Source organism: Mustela nigripes, chromosome 6 (assembly GCF_022355385.1).
Source record: "Mustela nigripes isolate SB6536 chromosome 6, MUSNIG.SB6536, whole genome shotgun sequence".
NCBI classification, from domain to species: Eukaryota; Metazoa; Chordata; class Mammalia; order Carnivora; family Mustelidae; genus Mustela; species Mustela nigripes.
In genome coordinates this window covers 84,185,509-84,203,844 of record NC_081562.1, presented here as the reverse complement: position 1 = coordinate 84,203,844, position 18,336 = coordinate 84,185,509, and the positions used below count along the sequence as shown (strand labels likewise).

General features: G+C 47.0%; 1 protein-coding gene across 1 annotated transcript in view; it reads left to right on the top strand.

Moving 5' to 3' along the window:
- Window positions 1-1,443: 1,443 nt before the first annotated feature.
- ARF3 (ADP ribosylation factor 3) overlaps window positions 1,444-18,336 on the top strand; it is a 20,131-nt gene continuing 3,238 nt past the window's right edge. Inside the window, exons 1-4 of the mRNA XM_059403014.1 lie at window positions 1,444-1,644; window positions 16,110-16,350; window positions 17,503-17,613; window positions 17,852-17,976. Coding sequence (XP_059258997.1) covers window positions 16,203-16,350; window positions 17,503-17,613; window positions 17,852-17,976 — 384 coding nt within the window. The 5' untranslated portion in view covers window positions 1,444-1,644; window positions 16,110-16,202. The remainder of the gene's footprint in view (window positions 1,645-16,109; window positions 16,351-17,502; window positions 17,614-17,851; window positions 17,977-18,336) is intronic.

Below are 18,336 nucleotides of genomic sequence, written 5' to 3'. Positions count from 1 at the left end.
CTTCTTCTTTTTAAAGATTTTATTAATTTATTTGGGAGAGAGAGACACAGTGAGAAAGGGAACACAAGCAGGGGGAGTGGGAGAGGGAGAAGCAGGCTTCCGGCAGTGCTGGGAGCCTGTTAGGCTGGATCCCAGGACCCTGGGATCATAACCTTAGTCGAAGGCAGATGCTTAATGACTGAGCCACCCAGGTGCCCCAAACCTGGTTCTTCTTGAAAGAGACAAGAAATAAGGCAAAAAACAAAAACAAAAACACCCACAAAAAACAAAACCCAAACCAAAAACAAAACAAAACAAAACAACAAAACAAAACCCAAACCCAAACCCAAAACCAAAACCCAAAAACAGAAAAGCAACAATTTTGGCCTAAGCCTTAGGGAGGAGCTATGCGTTCCCATACACTGAGGAGAGAGGCCACTTAAAGAACCTTCTTCTTAGGGGCGCCTGGGTGGCTCAGTGGGTTAAGCTGCTGCCTTCGGCTCAGGTCATGATCTCAGAGTCCTGGGATCGAGTCCCGCATCGGGCTCTCTGCTCAGCGGAGAGCCTGCTTCCCTCTCTCTCTGCCTGCCTCTCCATCTACTTGTGATTTCTCTCTGTCAAATAAATAAATAAAATCTTAAAAAAAAAAAAAACACCTTCTTCTTAGTATTACCAGTGCCTTTCTTCTATAATAGCAGAGACTGTTTCAAGGCAGTCCTGCATGTCTAGATCAGGTGCAGAAATGAGTGTAAGGAAAGTGGGGGCGGGGCAGGAGTGGAGAAACATGGTTGTAGTCTCATTTTCTTTGGGATACTAAAAGTCATAGTCATGTAGGTACACTCCCTCAAGCCATACCTCTGAATATGAGGTTTCCACCGTTTATCTTTCACTTTCCGACTTCCTAACTGGACCAGAATCCAGCTTTTTCCTTCAGTCTCTTAAATTCATCACTCTCTCTCTCTTCTTCCCCATGGGAAAGGATCTCCTGATTTAGACCCCTAAGTAACCTAGCCTTAGCTTGGGAGGAGTGAGTAGCAACAATGATGCAGCGAGGGCTCTCAGGGAGATGCAGCTAGCCAGGGTTAAGAAATAAGCCTTTGGTCTGGAAGAACAGGGTAGGCCACAGCAAGGGCTCTGCACTCATACCCTGCTCCTGGTTTTGCCTCTCCGCCCAGCCTCTTCCAGTGTGGCCAGCATGCAGCTCCAGTTCTTAAATTCCAGGCATGGTCCTGGAGCTTGGGATTCTCACCTCAGTGCCCACTGCCTCATCCCCACTTCCCGGTTCCCGCCTCCGCCGCCAACAGCCTGCAGCCCCCACATCGCCCCCGCCCAGGCTTTAGCTCCAGCACCCGGCTGCCTCTGCTGCAACGGCTGCCATGGTGATAGATCTCGCGAGAATTGCCGCTCGCTACCGCGCAGTTCTCGCGCGATCGGGGAGGTGGGAAGTATCCCGGTCTAGGGGTGGGGGTGCGCCGCACAGCTCCCGTCGCCTTCGCGGCTTCCGGTGCTAGGTGGAGGAAAGGAAGGAGGGAGCTGGGGAGCGGGGCCGGGGGAGCAGCCTTGTCGAAATCGGCGTGGGGAGTCGGAGGGAGCGGAACCCGTGCCGAGCGGAACCTGCGGGGGCGGAGGCGGTGGCTGTGGCGGCGGAGCTGGGAGCAGGAACAGGTGAGGGTCTGGGGAAGGAAGGCGGGTCCCCGTAGAGGAGAGGCTCGGGGTGGGGGCTGAAGAGATAGACACCACCCCCCCCCCCGCCCCCGGCACAGCCGGCCATGGAGCGGTGTGGTCTTTCCCCCCGAGAGCTCGGGGATGGGGCGCCGGGCCAGTCTCTCGCCTGCCCCCACATTTGAAGGACGCGGAGCTGCCGTGGGGGTGGGGGGCGCACACGAATTTGTGCTCTGCCTCGCACGCGGGGGCGACCCGGGCTGCAGTTAGGTTCCCCTCGCCTGCAGAACCCGCCTTACGGGGGGTCGGGCTTGAGGTGGAAGAACAGTCCAGAGGAAGGTGATGCGGGGGCGGAGATGACTGTTTTGTATCGTTTTCCTGTTAAAGGGCTAGGGAATGCCGCTTTTTCCTATCCTCTCTCCTGCTCCACCTTAGTACTAGGAGACCAGAGCCTTGCTGCAGTGACACCCTGTACTCCCTTCGTGGGGCAGGAGTGCGTAGGGGGTTTAGGCATCAGTCTGCCAGGCAAGCTAGTGGGGCACCCCATGGGCACTATTCCGGTAGAGGTTGCGCTTTGAGTCTTGGGAACCGCACGTTGGGAAGAGGGCAGCAGGTGGGGAGCGGGCGGAGGAGAGTCAGAAGACGGGGGTGGGGGTGGGGGGGAGATCAGATCTTTGCTTGGAGAGCAGAGGTGGTGCCTTCCTGCCCTAGGCAAAGCGGGGGCGGTCTTACAGGAGGAGGGAGCAGCTTGTCGCTGGCTCTGAGTTTGTGTCTTCCAATCCGCATTCTTCTTTAGGAAGTACCAGGATTCCCGGAACGGAAAATGGAGCCATTGCTTACACCAATGTTTGAGGGAAGGAGGGGGAGGTGGGGTTCCCTGTTAACCCGGGCCACTTGCATAGCAAAGTGATAACTCCTCTTTTGGGGGAGTTCCCTTCTTTCTGGGTTTTATTACAGCCGGTCTCCCTCTGACCAGGCCAGGAGGAGTGTGGTATGTGGTCAGGAATGAGAAGAAATAGTGAGGTCATACAGTTGAGGGAGAAACGTAACTCAAAACCTACCTCATTGCTGTTGGATTGGGTCACCCCTGGTCTATGGCATGAAAGTTTTATGGCTAGGAGATCTGCTGCAGGAGTCTGATTGCTTGGTCAGTGCAACAGGAAAGATTCTAGTCTCTGCATACTTTTCTCCACTGGCCTTAATCAGCTGGTGACCATCTTTGCTGCCATTTTGTCTTGAGCTTCTCCGGGTAAGTGTCTCCATTTAATATGACTGGAGTGGAGCAGTGAATTGGGTTTTGCCCATTAGACCTGAGTTTGAATAACATGTCTCTGGAAGCTCATTTTAAGGAAGAAACTGATCCACAGAGGTCACCTTTTCACAGAATGAATCATTGACCTTGGATTTAGCTGGGAAGGGTCCCCTGTGTATCACACATTTACATGCTTCCTGCCTCCCAGCATAGAAAAATTGCTATTATTATTACTTTAAAGATTTTATTTATTTGTTAGAGAGAGAGAAAGCATGAGCAGGGGTAGAGACAGAGGGAGAAGCAGGTTCCCTGCTGAGCAGAGTGTGTGATGCAGGGCTTGATCTCAGGACCCTGGGATGGTGACCTGAGCCGAAGGCAGCCAGTTAACCAACTGAGCCACCCAGGCGCCCCACAGCATAGAATTATTACCTTGCATCATCAAAAATTTTATGTGTAAGTCTTGTTTTTCCAAAGAGATGAGACACTTTGATTGCAGGGATTGGATTTTATGTTGTATCTCCCACAGTGCCTAACACAAACAGTAGGCCCTAGGATGAATACAGGATGTGAATGAGTGAACTCAACGAGCTTTTGGAATAAAGTTTGAGGAAAGAGAAAAAGGTGGTTTGGTTGTCAGGGAGAATGCCTGGAGATAGCTGAGTGAGGTACAAAGGCCCTTAGGCAGTGTAATTAAGAAATCTTGGTCTCTCTACCTTCCTAAGAGGCACAGTACAGACATGGATAAAGGAAACTAAGACACATAAAGAAAAATATTACTAGAACACAAAGTCATTATCTATCTGAAATCCCAGATCTCCTGCTTCCCCATCATGGGCAAAGGGTTCTCCATCAGATGTTAAGTCCTTCAGAGTATTGTCAAAATTGAAATTCTGGAGATGACGGAGGAGAGAGCCAATGTATGTATGTAGTGCCTGGCACAGAACTGGTGCCAGTGCTATTATTAAACTGAATGTAATATAAAGGAGGGGTGACAGCAGGCTGGAAAGAGTGGAAGTGAAGTCTCAAGTGCACAAGGATCATATTGTATGTGTTCATTTCTGCTGCTCTCTTTTGCCCTGGAGTCTTAATAAGAGGAAATGGACTCAGAGGGTAGTGGGTGGGATTTGTTGCTTGAAGGAGGAACTTCTTTAAAACCAGGTTTGTTAAAGCTGAGTGAATAACAGGGAAATTGTGGAACTGCTTTCCCGTACACTTTTAAGAATGGATGCCAAGCAGCCCAAGACTCAAAGCATATCACTGTTTTTGGCTCTCCTCACCATTTTTGTTGTGGGTCAATTTAGAGGCAATATGTTGTGGTTTTTCAGAGGTGGACCTTGGAATCAGACAAAACTGGGTTCATATCCTGCCTCTGCTAATTACTAGTTTTATGAGTTTGGTGAAATTACTTGTCCTCCTTTAGATTCATTTTTCTCATCAGTAAAGAACATGATAATGATAGTGCCTACTTCATAGTATTGGCATGTGAATTAAATGAGATAATCTATGTAAAGTGCTTAGTACCATACAAAGCACATAGTAAGCCCCAAATAAGTGTTAGTTGCTATTAATAATCATCATCATAATAGTAATAATAATATGAGCACTTAGGGCTGCCTCAAAGGAGAGGAGGTTGACAAAAGAGTAACTTGCCGCCTGTGTAGAGGGATGATTGTTACCATGACTTTCTTTGCTGGTCGTAGGCTTATGAGCAATGAAATCTTTTTTCAGCATCAGCTTCACAGAGGCAGCTCCTGCTGCCTGAGTGGGAGGTGAAGCTGGAGCAAGGCAGGGGCCGTTAACCATCAACTTGGATGCAGGGTAAGGACGTGGGGGCTCAAGAATAGTGTTCACGTTAGAAAGTCAGCATGAGGGCTGCCTGGGTGACTCAGGGTTAAGCCTCTGCCTTGGGCTCAGGTCATGATCTCAGGGTCCTGGGATTGAGCCCCGCATCGGGCTCTCTGCTCAGCAGGGAGCCTTCTTCCCCCTCTCTCTGCCTGCCTCTGCCTACTTGTGATCTCTCTCTCTCTCTTTCTGTGTCAAATAAATACAATCTTAAAAAAAAAAAAAGGAAAGTCAGCATGATTAAAGTAATGGTTGACTCTTTTGCACAAGAGCACTCTAATTGACCTAGGTCAGGGATTTAAATTCCTGGGTCCCTTTACCTTAGGTCTCACTCAGTATTTCAGCATCCTCCATTTCCTGGGCCACTCTTTTCATTTAGTCATATCTCCTTTAAATGTCTGCCTCTGAGTATGTTTCAGAATGTACTGTATTAAGGCCCAGAATTGTGATGTCTGTGTAATTCTATTTGCTATACCTTTTCAGCATCTGTCACAAATACAGGTAGAGTGCTAGGAAAGCTTTTTGATACTGAAAAGACATGGGGAGCATTCAGAAGTTCCACAGATGTTTGAAGGCTTGCATTATAGTCTGGGAAAGACCTGATTGAGGTAGAGATTCCATGAACGTTTTAGAGCTTTGCATAGGACTTTTACAAAGGATCTGCTGTGCCATATGGACCAGAAGGGACATGGTTTGGGATTTCATGGATCCACCATTATCATTATCACCATATTCCTGAAGAAAGGTGAGATGACTGGGTGTAGCAGATCTCATCCTACCCTTTAGCTCCTCATTACTGATGAGAGCTTGGTATAACCTTTCCTTTATGAGCTTTTACACTAGAGTGTCAGGCATGGATGTTTAAACTTTAGCATGATTTAGGATGCAGGAGAACATCTGCTCTTTGTTGTAGTGGTTTTTGACCCCCCCTAACTCTTCTGTAAAAGCAATTAAACATTAACTTATATAAAGTCTTATTTGAAGTCTGATATGTTACGTGGATAAAAATGGGCTGCTCTGGTGGTGGTGTAGAGGGGAGGAGCATAATTAGAGCCTCTTATATAGTACCCCCATCCCCAAGCCTATGAATCCCATCTAAGGAACCCTAGAGCTCTGAGAACATAGCAACCATTTCTCGAGTTTGTCAGATACAAGAAAAGGATCAGGGATCACCTATAGAATACTGTCTTCCTCGAGCTCAGAAATATTTTACCACCATCAGTGGAACCATACTCCTCAAAAGCAAGCATGTTAGTCACCAGCTACAGATTAGTCATGGTGCTGGGGACATGAAACATGAATAAGGCATGGTCCCTGCTGACAAGGGGCTCATAGTTTAGGGAAGCAATTCCTCAATCTTTTGTCATCATGGCATAAACAGAAAATGGTAATAGTGAGACAGACATAGTTCTTGCAGCCTGAGATGACTGGCCCTTGGGCTTTAGCCACCTTAAGCCCTGCCTAGCCATCCAGTACTGATGGGATGTATGACAGACCTGTAATGCATTAAAGGCACATTATTTGGGAACTTTTAGCTCTGGAAAGCAAAACAGACAAATATGAATAAAACATACTAAATCCTAGAGTAGGAGTGTGTTTGAGGTGCTAAGGGATAATCGGTAACTGTTATTCCCCCAAGCTAGTCAGTTTCCTGTATTCTGAATCCTTAGACTGCTCTGTAATGGTGGGCCTTGTCTAAACCATAGCATCCTGTGTCATCTGACCACCAGCAGCTCCATTTTGACCTGTGAAGTGGGAGCCAGATTGGAGCAACATTTATTAGGGCTTTAGGATGACTACTTGTGGAATTTCAGTGCTTTTGTAATTAAGAAAGCATAGTGAAACATCAAAATAGTAGAATCCACAGGATTTAATGACTGATTAAATATAGGAAGGAAGAGTAGATGAGTCAGAGATGATTCCCAGGTTTCTGGCTTGGGTGATCTGGTGGCACTTCTTTAGCCAAGAATTACAAGAGGAACAGATCTGAGATTGAAGGTATTTGTTTTTATTTTTTATTTTTTGTGTTTGTTTTTAAAGACTTTATTTATTTGACAGAGAGACAGGGAAAGAGGGAACACAAGTAGGGTGGGAGAGGGAGAAGCAGGCTTCCCGCCGAGCAGGGAGACCGATGAAGGGCTCAATCCCAAGACACTGGGATCATGATGGGAGCTGAAGGTAGACGCTTAATGACTGAGCCACCAAAGCGCCCCTTTTCTTTGTATTTTTGAAAGATTTTATTTGAGAGAGAGAGACAGCATGAGGATGAGCAAAGGGGGGGGGTGGAGGCAAAGGGAGAGGGAGAAGCATACTACCCACTGATTAGGGATCTCACCGCTCCCTGGGCTGATCCCAGGACCTTGAGATCATGAGCTGAGCAGAAGGCAGATGCTTAATCGACTGAGCCACTCAAATGCCCCCAAGATATAATTTTTTAGATTAAACTTGGATTTTGAGGTGCTAAAGTATGAGCTCAGGAGAAAGTCTGGGCTGGGTATTTGGGAATCATCTGCACAGATAGTAACTGAAGCTATAAGAGAAACCAAGATCCAGGATGACAGCAGTTAACTGGCTATCTACTGAAAGAGCCATTCTTCCCCTTCCTGCTTCTAACAGAACCCCAATGTGTTCAGATATTGGGGAGGGGGACATAAAGATACCCTTCCCCAGCTCAAGGGATGTGGGCATTCCATTTCCCTTGCCAATGACTGAGTCACAAGTGGTCATGTACTAATTCTAGCCAATAAGATATGGGGAATGTCTACTGGGAGCTTCTGAGGAAGTTTTCCTCAATCTTAAAAAAAAAAAAAAGACATGGCAACATTCTCTTTTCCAACTTCAGATGTTTATGTAGAAGAGTGAGATGCTGGAGTGATTCTGAGAGCATGAAGAGACAGACATAAGAACTCTAGGGTGTCAGAGCAGAAAAATGGAGAAAATTTGGGTCCTTAATAATGCTGTAAAGCTGGTAGATTAAAAAACCAAGTGTTGGGTTCCTGGGTGGCTCAGTGGGTTAAGCCTCTGCCTTCGGCTCAGGTCATGATCTCAGGGTCCTGGGATGGAGCCCCTGTCAGGCTTTCTGCTCAGTGGGGAGTCTGCTTCCCCCTCTCTCTCTGCCTGCGTCTCTGCCTACTTGTGATGTCTCTCTGTCAAATAAATAAATAAAATCTTTAAAAAAACAACAACCCAAGTGTTCTAGCTGTAGATTCCTGTGTGTAGGGGAATATATATAACACAGTTTTCCATTTTGACCATTTTTAAGTGCACAGTTGAGTGGCATTAAGTACATTCACACTGTTGTGCAACCATCGCCACCATCTATCTTCAGAACTTTTCCATCAAACTGGAACTCTGTAATTGTTCTTTTTTTTTCTTTTTGTTAAGATTTTATTTATTTATTTGACAGAGAGAGAGAAACACACACACACACACACACACAGAGTGAGAGAGGGAACACAAGCAGAGGGAGTTGGAGAGGGAGAAGCAGGCTTCCCGCTGAGCAGGGAGCCCGATGCTGGACTCTATCCCAGGACCCTGGGATCATGACCTGAGCCGAAGGCAGATGCTTAATCCACTGAGCCACCCAGGTGCCCCAAGAAACTTTTTAATTGTTAAATAATAACCTGCATTTCTCGTACCTCCAGCTCCTTGCAGCCACCATTCTATTTCTGTCTCTATGAATTTGACTGTTCTAGATGCTTCATATATATGGAATCATACAATTTTGTCCTTTTGTGTCTGGCTTATTTTACTTAGACTTCAAGCTATATGTTTTAATAAATTTACATGTCTTTGAAGCCCCAGGTGCATCTTTTGTCTTTTGCAACTGATGCTATTCTAACTGATGTATCTAGCGTGAGTCAGTACAGTGGACAGGAGAAAAGGCCAAAGGCAGAAACTTGGGGCGCATCAACATTTAAAGCAGTGGGCAAAAATGAAGGCCAGGAAGGAGAATAAGAAGCAACCAGAGTGGCCAAAAGGACATCAAGACAGTAAGACAGCATAGATACTAATGAGGAAAAAAACCTTAAAAAAAGCGGTAGTGGGGGCACCGGGCTCAGTGGGTTAAAGCCTCTGCCTTCGGCTCAGGTCATGATCTCAGGGTCCTGGGATTGAGCCCCGTATAGGGCTCTCTGCTAGCAGGGAGCCTGCTTACCCCCTCTCTGTCTCTGCCTGCCTCTCTGCTTACTGTGATTTCTCTGTCAAATAAATAAATAAAATCTTTGAAAAACAAACAAACAAACAAACAAACAAAAACAAAGGGCAGGAAGGTCAAAGGCTGTAGACAGGGCAAATTAAAATAAGACCTGAAAGTGGCACCTAAGTGGCTCAGTCAGTTAAGTCTCACTCTTGGTTTCAGCTCAGGTCATGATCTCAGGATTGAGATTGAGCTCCACTGCGGCTCCACACTCAGTGTGAAAACTGCTTGAGATTCTTTCCCCCTTCCTCTCCCTCCCCCTCTCCTTCCACCCCCATCCTCCTGTTCCCTCATATACCCTTGCTCTCAAATAAACAGACAAATAAATAAAATCTTAAAAAGCCTGAGAGATACCTGTTAGACTTAGCTACTAGTTGATGCTATTCTTACAAATTAAAACATACCCAATTAAAATTAGGTTCTGCTTAACTCAATTAACAGTGTTTAGGCTCAGGCCAGAATCATGCCAGTTTTCCTTCTAGTCTGAGATGACTTCAATACAGAAGAACTTGAAAGGAGGCCACATTATCGAGAAATGAAGGATCAAACTTGCCCTGTCTGCTTAGAGAGGCCCAAGCCCCTGGGAAGGGTCTGGCTTTTCCCATGGACAGCTCTTTTTCTGTGGACAACCAGCAAGTGAGTCAGAACAGAGAATCTGGGCGCCTGGGTGGCTCAGTGGGTTAAGCCGCTGCCTTCGGCTCAGGTCATGATCTCAGGGTCCTGGGATCGAGTCCCGCATCGGGCTCCCTGCTGAGCAGAGAGCCCGCTTCCCTCTCTCTCTCTCTCTGCCTGCCTCTCCATCTACTTGTGATTTCTCTCTGACAAATAAATAAATAAAATATTAAAAAAAAAAAAAAAAAGAACAGAGAATCTGGTCTGTTTCAGAATACATGGCCAGATAAAAAAGTGATGAGATAAAAACTAGACTCATTTGTTTCTGTGGAACATTCCGTGGCACTGCCCTCTAACCAAAGTTGCCCTATTCTTAGAAACTGACCAGCTTACAACCATTCCATCTCCTGATATTCCATGGCTCTTCCAATGCCTACAACTATAGCCTGGAATATTCAAAACACTGTGTTTTTTTTAAATTATTTTTTATTCTTTTTTAAAAAAATGATTTTATTTACTTATTTGAGAGAGAGAGCAAGAGAGCTTTGCTCATGCGCAAGGCTGGGTACGGGGGTGGTGGGGAGAGAAGTGGACTCCCCACTGAGCAGGGAGCCTAATGTAGGGCTCAGTCCCAGAACTCCAGGATCATGACCTGAGCCTAAGGCAGTAGCTTAACTGACTGAGCCACCTAGGTGCCCTGTTTTGATGTTTCAAATCTGTCGTTTTGTTTTTATTGCCATCTGTGGTTAAGAACTTCTGATTTCTCAGCTGTATTAATGTACCTCCCACATGGGCTCTCTGCCTCAAGTCTTTTCTCCTTTTAATTTATATCCTAAATGAATATCAGAATGGTCCTTTTTTTTTAAAATTTTTTTTTTTAAAGATTTTATTTATTTGACAGACAGAGATCACAAGTAGGCAGAGAGGCAGGCAGAGAGAGGAAGGGAAGCAGGCTCCCTGCTGAACAGAGAGCCCGATGTGGGGCTCAGTCCCAGGACCCTGGGATCATGACCTGAGCCGAAGGCAGAGGCCTTAACCCACTGAGCCACCCAGGCGCCCCCCCCCCTTTTTTTTAAAGCAAGCTTTAGACCCAGCATGGGGCTTGAACTCACAACTGTGAGATCAAGAGTTGCATCCTTGGGGTGCCAGGTTGGCTCAGTGAATTGGGCCTCTGCCTTTGGTTCAGGTCATGATCTCAGGGTCCTGGGATTGAGCCCCACATCGGGCTTCCTGCTCAGCGGGGAGCCTGCTCTCCACGCCCCCCATGCCTGCCTCTTTGCCTACTTGTGATCTCTGTCAAATAAATAAATAAAATTAAAAAAAAAAATAGTTGCATCCTCTACTGATTGAGTCAGTTAGGTACTCATAAAGGACGATCTTCCTAAAGCACATACTTGATCATGTTACTCAGTGTGGCCTTTAAGGCCCTTCATGATCTAGTCCCTTCCTACCTCTCCATTGTGGTCACTTCCTTTTACTCACAATGTGGCACCCAAATAAACTGACTCCAACTGCACCTGGCTTGGCTAGTAAAAAGTGCTGCCTCTAATTCAAGTCTTTATGCCTTTGACACACTGTTCCCTCTCCCCCACTCCCTCTTCTTTATTGTTTGATTACTTCCTGTTCTGTTGGGAGTCCGCTCAAGGGTGACCTGAGAATCGTGTCTGGGAATTGCCCTTTAACCTTCAGTCTTGATGAACTGCTCTAGTTTTCTGTCCCCATAATACTATTTGCTTATTTTACACTTAACCCTCATGCTGTTCTGTAATTCTCTGGTTGCTAGTCTTTCCCTCTCATTGACTGAGTTTCATGAAGGCAGAAGTTGTCTTCCTTTTTTTTTTTTTTTTAATTAAAAAAAAAAAAGATTATTTATTTATTTAACAGAGATCACAAGTAGATGGAGAGGCAGGCAGAGAGAAAGAGAGAGATAGAGGGAAGCAGGCTCCCTGCTGAGCAGAGAGCCCAATGCGGGATGCGATCCCAGGACCCTGAGATCATGACCTGAGCGGAAGGCAGCGGCTTAAGCCACTGAGCCACCCAGGCTCCCTGTCTTCCTTTTTATCCCTAGTTCTGTATACTCGATAATTGCTTAGTGAATGGATGGAAGCTGCCATCAGAAGCTATTTCTTGGGTTTAGGAAATCTCTGAGTCCAGAAGAAGTCATTGAGATTCTAATCTATTAGTTCTTGTGTGCTTGTGATTACAGTGCTCTTGAGACAAAAACTTGGAAAGTTTATAGAGGTCACAAGCCAGCTGTGCTAAGGAAACTAAATACGGGTAGAACCTGCTTTTGTTTCCTTATATTTTATTGGGCTGCTCCATTGGCTTTACTAAAAATAGCATCTCTATTAGTGATATCTCAGTGTGAACATGGTCTGGGAACAAAGCTGCTTTTAGCGCACCCTGCCTGGCAGCAGAGGGTTTGAGAGACCTTGGTCTCCTTTTCCCTGGACCCGTGTAGCCTGAACAGGAGGAGTAGGTGCCAGGTCAGAAGTCCCCTCAGAGGTGTCATCAGAGGCAAGGCCGAGTCAGCCAGCAGAGTTAGGTGGGGGGGTGTTGTATGTGGCAGAGTGAGTATGACTCTCAGAATCACCTGGAGAGTAAGGCAGGTCAGGATGGCTGAGCGGTCCCAGCAACAGCCTGCCTCTCCTGGAGGGGTGGGAGGACTGGCTCGGGGGCGGTAAGCTGTCGTCAGTGAGGACATCCTCAGATGAAGCTTAAATCAGGCAGTGTGCTTGATTGAGCTCCTGCTCCACACTTTAGGAGCTCTTCTTGTTATTTGTACCAGTGATAACAAAGTTTGTGGCTGTAAAATAGAATGTTGAGATATACTTTTTTCATCATAGGGGTATTGCCGTAGCCCATTTTTCATCTGAAGCCACTCATCTTCAGTTTTGACTGCCGATTCTTGGTTTCTCACAGCCCGTGGAACCCTGGCATTTTGCCGTATCAACACAGGAGTGCCATCTGTGGTAGAAGAGAGTAACTAGAGGCTGTGCAGTACATAGGGAAACAATCCAGGGTTTATTTATTTTTTTTTTGCCATGCTGCTTCCCAGAGCTTTTTTAGGAATGCAGTATGGGTGAAAGTGAAAATTGGCTATATAACCCAAGAGGTGTGTTCGTGACACAAAGCTGTAAGTTGCCACCATCCTCGTGGTAGAGGCAACGTGCTAGCTGGTGATAGGGACAGAGAAGGCCAGGACAAGAGAACAAACATCCACTTTGGAATGCTCATCTGAGTCCAGTTCCTGATTATATTAAAGAGGAGTCATAATGTCCAGTAATTTCAAGGCGTGGTGCTGCTGCCAGAGGACATGCAGTGACTACGTGGGCATTTCATCAGTTATCCATCAGGCCCATTGCGTGTTCAATGGCAGAAAATTCCACCGATTTTGGTCTTCTAGTTCTTTTGTGGTATTTCCAAACCAGTCTTGGGGTCAGATACGGTGTGGAAGATGACCAAGAATTGACAGGATATCATAGAAACCAGCTGTGCATTACACAGAGAGACCAAGTACTGCTAGCGCAGAAGAAATGATAGGGACATCCTCAGAGGAGGCTCAAATTGGCCCATGTGCTTGGTTGAACTGCTGTAGAGGGCTTGGTACTTAGAGTGGGGACAGATCCAAAATAAGTAAAAAGCATAATCCTTGCCCATGGAGAATACAGTTAAACTGTAGAGACAGTAAATGTACAGACTTCTGAGAGAGAGAGAAAGCTCCATGAGGTAGTATGTGCCACATGAGTGGCTCAAATAATTCAGGGACATGCCAGGAAAGAGAAGTGAGTATAACACTGGGATGGGCTTTTGAACCAAGACATTAGCATATTAGCTTAGCAGAGAAGCAAACCAGAGGACAGTGTGTGCATGTTTTGGGGCAAGGGTTTTTTTTTTTTTTTTTTAAAGATTTTATTTATTTATTTGACAGAAATCACGAGTAGGCAGAGAGGCAGGCAGAGAGAGAGGGGGAGGCAGGCTTCCCGCTGAGCAGAGAGCCTGATGTGGGGCTTGATCCCAGGACCCTGAGATCATGACCTGAGGCCGAAGGCAGCGGCTTAACCCACTGAGCCACCCAGGCACCCCAAGGGGCGAGGGGTTTTTGTCAGCCACTCGCAGTTGGTAATCTCTCAGTCAGCAGTTGCTTCATTCATGAGGACAGCAAGATAAATGCGAGGTGTAAATTCAGTTTGAAACCTGGGCCAAAGCCTATTACCAAAGCCTTAAAGCAAAGTATCATCTGGAGCTGGAGAAGAGGAGACCTGAGTAGGAAACAAGATAAAGACCAGGAAGACTTGGGGAAGGTTTAAATTTCTGGAGGTGAGGGTGGCAGAACCAGAAGTCTGACTACTACAGATTGCCAGGGTTGATGGAATCTGATCTTATTAGCTGGGCAGAGGTCCCCTCTTGCTTAGGGATCTTCCGGGATCTGCCTGCCTCGGTGGGTTTAGGTAGGATGGGCAGGGAGGATGGCCAGTGGGCGACTTGGCTGAGGTTGAGCCCTAGGGTTGAGCCAGGTCCTCTCCCTGGGGTGTGAGCCCTCTGGGTCAGGGGCAGGGCTCATCTGAGGAACCTACCAGAAGCACCACGCCTGGCTCATTAGTGGATGTCTGGGAAGGCCTTTGAAGATGAAACACTCCATAAGCAGTCATTGTTTCTGTTTTTTGGACAAACTAGTACTTTGGTCTCCAGGGGCTGTCGATCTGGCTCCTCTGTACTAGTCTGGAATTTGCTGCAAACTGAGTAGAATAGGAAACAAACAAAACTGAAATAGTTTTTGAGAAAACAGCTCAGCTCCCACTAAACCCCCATGCTTTAGCTTGTAAACCAGATTCCTTCCCATCCACCTTTCACATTCTTGGGTTTGGGTGCACTCTGTCTTGACCTGTTCCTTCGCCTGCTGGGTTTGGGGTGTGTGTGTGTGTGCCTCTAGTTCCCAGACTCTATAGAGAATGCCAGCAGCTGGCATATGGTGATTGCTGAATAAGCTGCCCGCTGACACATGTCTCCTGCAGGCACAGAGAACTGGCTGGCATGGGCGATTCTGAACCCCTGTTTCATTGTCTCAGAGATGCATTTCTGTGGCTGTCTTGTGCCATAGAGAAGGGAGGGAAGAGGAGAGGGAATGAGTGACTCTAAGATTCTGTCTTTGGGGGTAATAGGTGGGGTGGGAAGATGGGCATTTTGTAGCTTCATAGAGCTTCTTACTGCCATCTTTGTATTTTCCGCAGATCTTAGTTAAGATCCTAGTATGCATGAGGCATAAGCTTCCAGTGCATCTGAGAGAGCTGCTTAGTAAGGTCAGTATTAGACCTTGGAAGTTTGAGTTCATTTGTTCAACTGCTGTGTACCAGGCACTCACTATTCAAGGTACTGGGAACACAGCAGTGAATAAAGTAGATAAGGAGCTGACATTGTAGTAGGAGAAAAATGGTATAGCAAGAAACAAACATGTGATGTATCCAGTGGTGCTAAATGCTATGAAGAAAAATGAGGTGGGATAAATGGGGTGAAGAGTGATGTGTGTGTGTCAGAGGTGGTTGTGAAGGTCTCGATTAGGTGATCCTCCAATGGATACCTGAAGGAAGTGAGGGGATACTCTGTGAAGGTTCTCTGGGAGAGGAACATTCAGGGCAGAGCAAATAGCAAGTATGAAAGCTTTGAGGCAGGAAAGTGTTGGGAAACTGAAGTGGAGTAAGCCAAGGGAAAAGTAGTGGGAGAGAAGCAGGAGAATGCAGATTGTCAGGACCTGGTAAGCACGGTGTGGCTTTGGATTTTACTGAAAGGAAGATAAGAAGCCAAGAGAGGGTTTTGAACAGAGAAGCAGCATGACCTGATTTTGGTGTTAAAAGTAGTCTGGCTGCTATATGGGGAATAGACTGAAGGGGATTAGGGAGGAGGCAGGGAGTGAGGTGACTGCCTCATTGCAGGTGAGAATGTGGAGGAACTCTCCTTGGATAGGCCACGGTGAGCCTGGGAGTGAGGGTTAGCCTAGGTGCTCCGTTGTATGAACAGGGCACAACTTGACCTTATTTCTTCCTGATTAATTTTGTTGTGTGGAAGGAAGATGGAATTGTAGGCATATAGAAGGGGAAGAAGTGGAATCTCTTGATTGAGCATGGACCTTGGGAACCTGACAAGCCTGAACTTTGTCAGGAGTCACAAAGAGCCACTCCTCATTCTGCTCCTTCCTCTTTCAGCCTTTCCAGGAGTCTCAGGGTAAGGTTGGGGGAGGGAGGGGCATTCATGGTCTTGCAAGGCCTTGTATGGTATAGAGTGAGAGAATTGAAGGGACTTCAGAAGTCATCTAGTTCAATCCCCTCCATTTATAGGGGCAGATATGGATAGGGAGAAAAGCTCATCCAAAGTCCCACAGGTACATTGTGGCAGAACAGGTGTCCTGAGTGTTCACGGCTTTGTTTCTGCTTCCAAAGACTCAGGATGTGTCTGAGTGGGACTTGATTTTCATAGCTTACTGTGAATTTCAGCCATGACTTTGACAAATCCCATTTACATGAAATCCTGACTAGCAGATGGTGGTAATGAATGTGTTTCTTTGCCTAGGATCGTGTTCTCCATACCAGGGCCCAGGCCAAAACCAGACTGCCACTGCCCGCACTTGAGCCCTCCTGTCCTCAGAAAGTGGTTGCTGTGATCATGGGTAATATCTTTGGAAACCTCCTGAAGAGCCTGATTGGGAAGAAGGAGATGCGCATCCTGATGGTGGGCTTGGATGCTGCAGGGAAGACCACCATCCTGTATAAGCTGAAACTGGGCGAGATCGTCACCACCATCCCCACCATTGGTAAGGACACAGCTTAGATGGAGGCTTTCATGCCAACAGCTTGGCCAGGCAAGGGCCTATTCCTAGATCCTCCACCTGGCCACCAGGCAAGTCCATGCAACTTGGGGGGATTCAGGGAAGGATGGTTATTTAGCTTACTAGCAGGTGCTGGGGCTGCCGTTTGCTCACCTTCCCGGGCCCTCTCTGATGCGGGAACTTCCGCAGCCTGGCACTGAACAGTTGCCCTCAGGCACTGAGCTAGTTTGTTCTCTGTGTTGTTTAGAAAGCGGGTGAAAGGCTTTGATGTTCCTGCCAGAGGCCAGGAGTTGTTTCAGTTTAGATCCTCAGTGGCCCTGATCCTGGTTAAGACCTGCCTGTGCGAGGGAGAACGTTTGCCTTCCAGATGGGGCTCCAGATCATCTTTGTCCACTGGTTCTGCATTTGGGCCTCCAGGACTAGAGCTCACTTTTTTTTTTTTTTAATTAAATTGATTTATTTATTTTCAGAAAAACAGTATTCATTATTTTTTCACCACACCCAGTGCTCCATGCAATATGTGCCCTCCATAATACTCACCATCTGGTATCCCAACCTCCCCCCCCCCGCCCCTTCAAAACCCTCAGATTGTTTTTCAGAGTCCATGGTCTCTCATGGTTCACCTCCCCTTCCAATTTACCCCAACTCCCTTCTCCTCTCTAACACCCCTTGTCCTCCATGATACTTGTGATGCTCCACAAATAAGTGAAATCATATGATAATTGACTCTCTCTGCTTGACTTATTTCACTCAGCTCACTCAGCTCACTTTCCCCTCACTGTGTTTCCCAAGGCCTACATTTTAGCTGCGGCAGACTGCGATGACTGAGGTACAGGAGTGGGGCTGAGTCATTTCTTTGCAGGAGGGAGAGGCAAAGACAGAATGAGCGGAGGTTAGCTCACGTTACCAAGGGGATTGTGAACCTCCTAACTGGCCTTCCTGGTCCTCTTCCATTTTTTCTCTAAGGTTTTCTTTTTGGCCTTTAGGCTACTAGGTCAGGGGATACTAGGCCTGAGGAAGCCTTAGCTTTCTTTCCTTTGCTAGGACCAGAGCTGTGCTGGGGGAAACAGAAACAAACCACTGGGGTATTGTTTGCAGGGGTATTTGTTCACTGCCATTGTCTGTTTTTTCCCAAAGGGTTCAACGTGGAGACAGTGGAGTACAAGAATATCAGCTTCACAGTTTGGGATGTGGGTGGCCAGGACAAGATTCGACCTCTCTGGAGACACTACTTCCAGAACACCCAAGGTACGGCATACGAATTGCCCAGCTAGGCATGGGTTGGTTTGGTGTGAGCAGAAGGTGTGGCTGTGATTCTTGGTTTTGGCCAACCAGTCCTCACCCTGCCGCAGCTCCTAGAGGTGGGAGAACAGGAGGAAAGGGAGCACATATTTGGAGGGTGTACAGAGAGTGGTGTTGGCATTTGGTGGTAGGGATGAGGGGAGTTCATCTGCTGTCTTACGCAGCCCATGCTCTGCCTCCCTAGGCTTAATATTTGTGGTCGACAGTAATGACCGGGAGCGAGTAAATGAGGCCCGGGAGGAGCTGATGCGGATGCTGGCGGAGGATGAGCTCCGGGATGCAGTACTCCTTGTCTTTGCAAACAAACAGGTGAGACTTCTCCCCACCCGTGGATTTGAGAGAGATCAGCCTGGCTATGGAAATCATGGGTGTTGGGGCTCATTGTAGGGAAAGCCCTGTGTTGTGAGTTTTGGAAGTGGGAGGATTATGATTACCTGGCTTATTGATGTTCCTCTTCTTGTCCCCTACCCAGCTTTAGTCAGCATCACTTCTGTCCTCAGGGATTGGGGTGGGAGATACCTCAGATCCCTCCTTTACCTTTCCTGTTGCAACTGCCCTCACTCCTGCAGTCAGACAGACCTGATTCTTTGTCCAGTCTGAATCACCTCTTCATTTCCCTCCTGCAGTCAGACAGACCTGATTCTTTGTCCAGTCTGAATCACCTCTTCA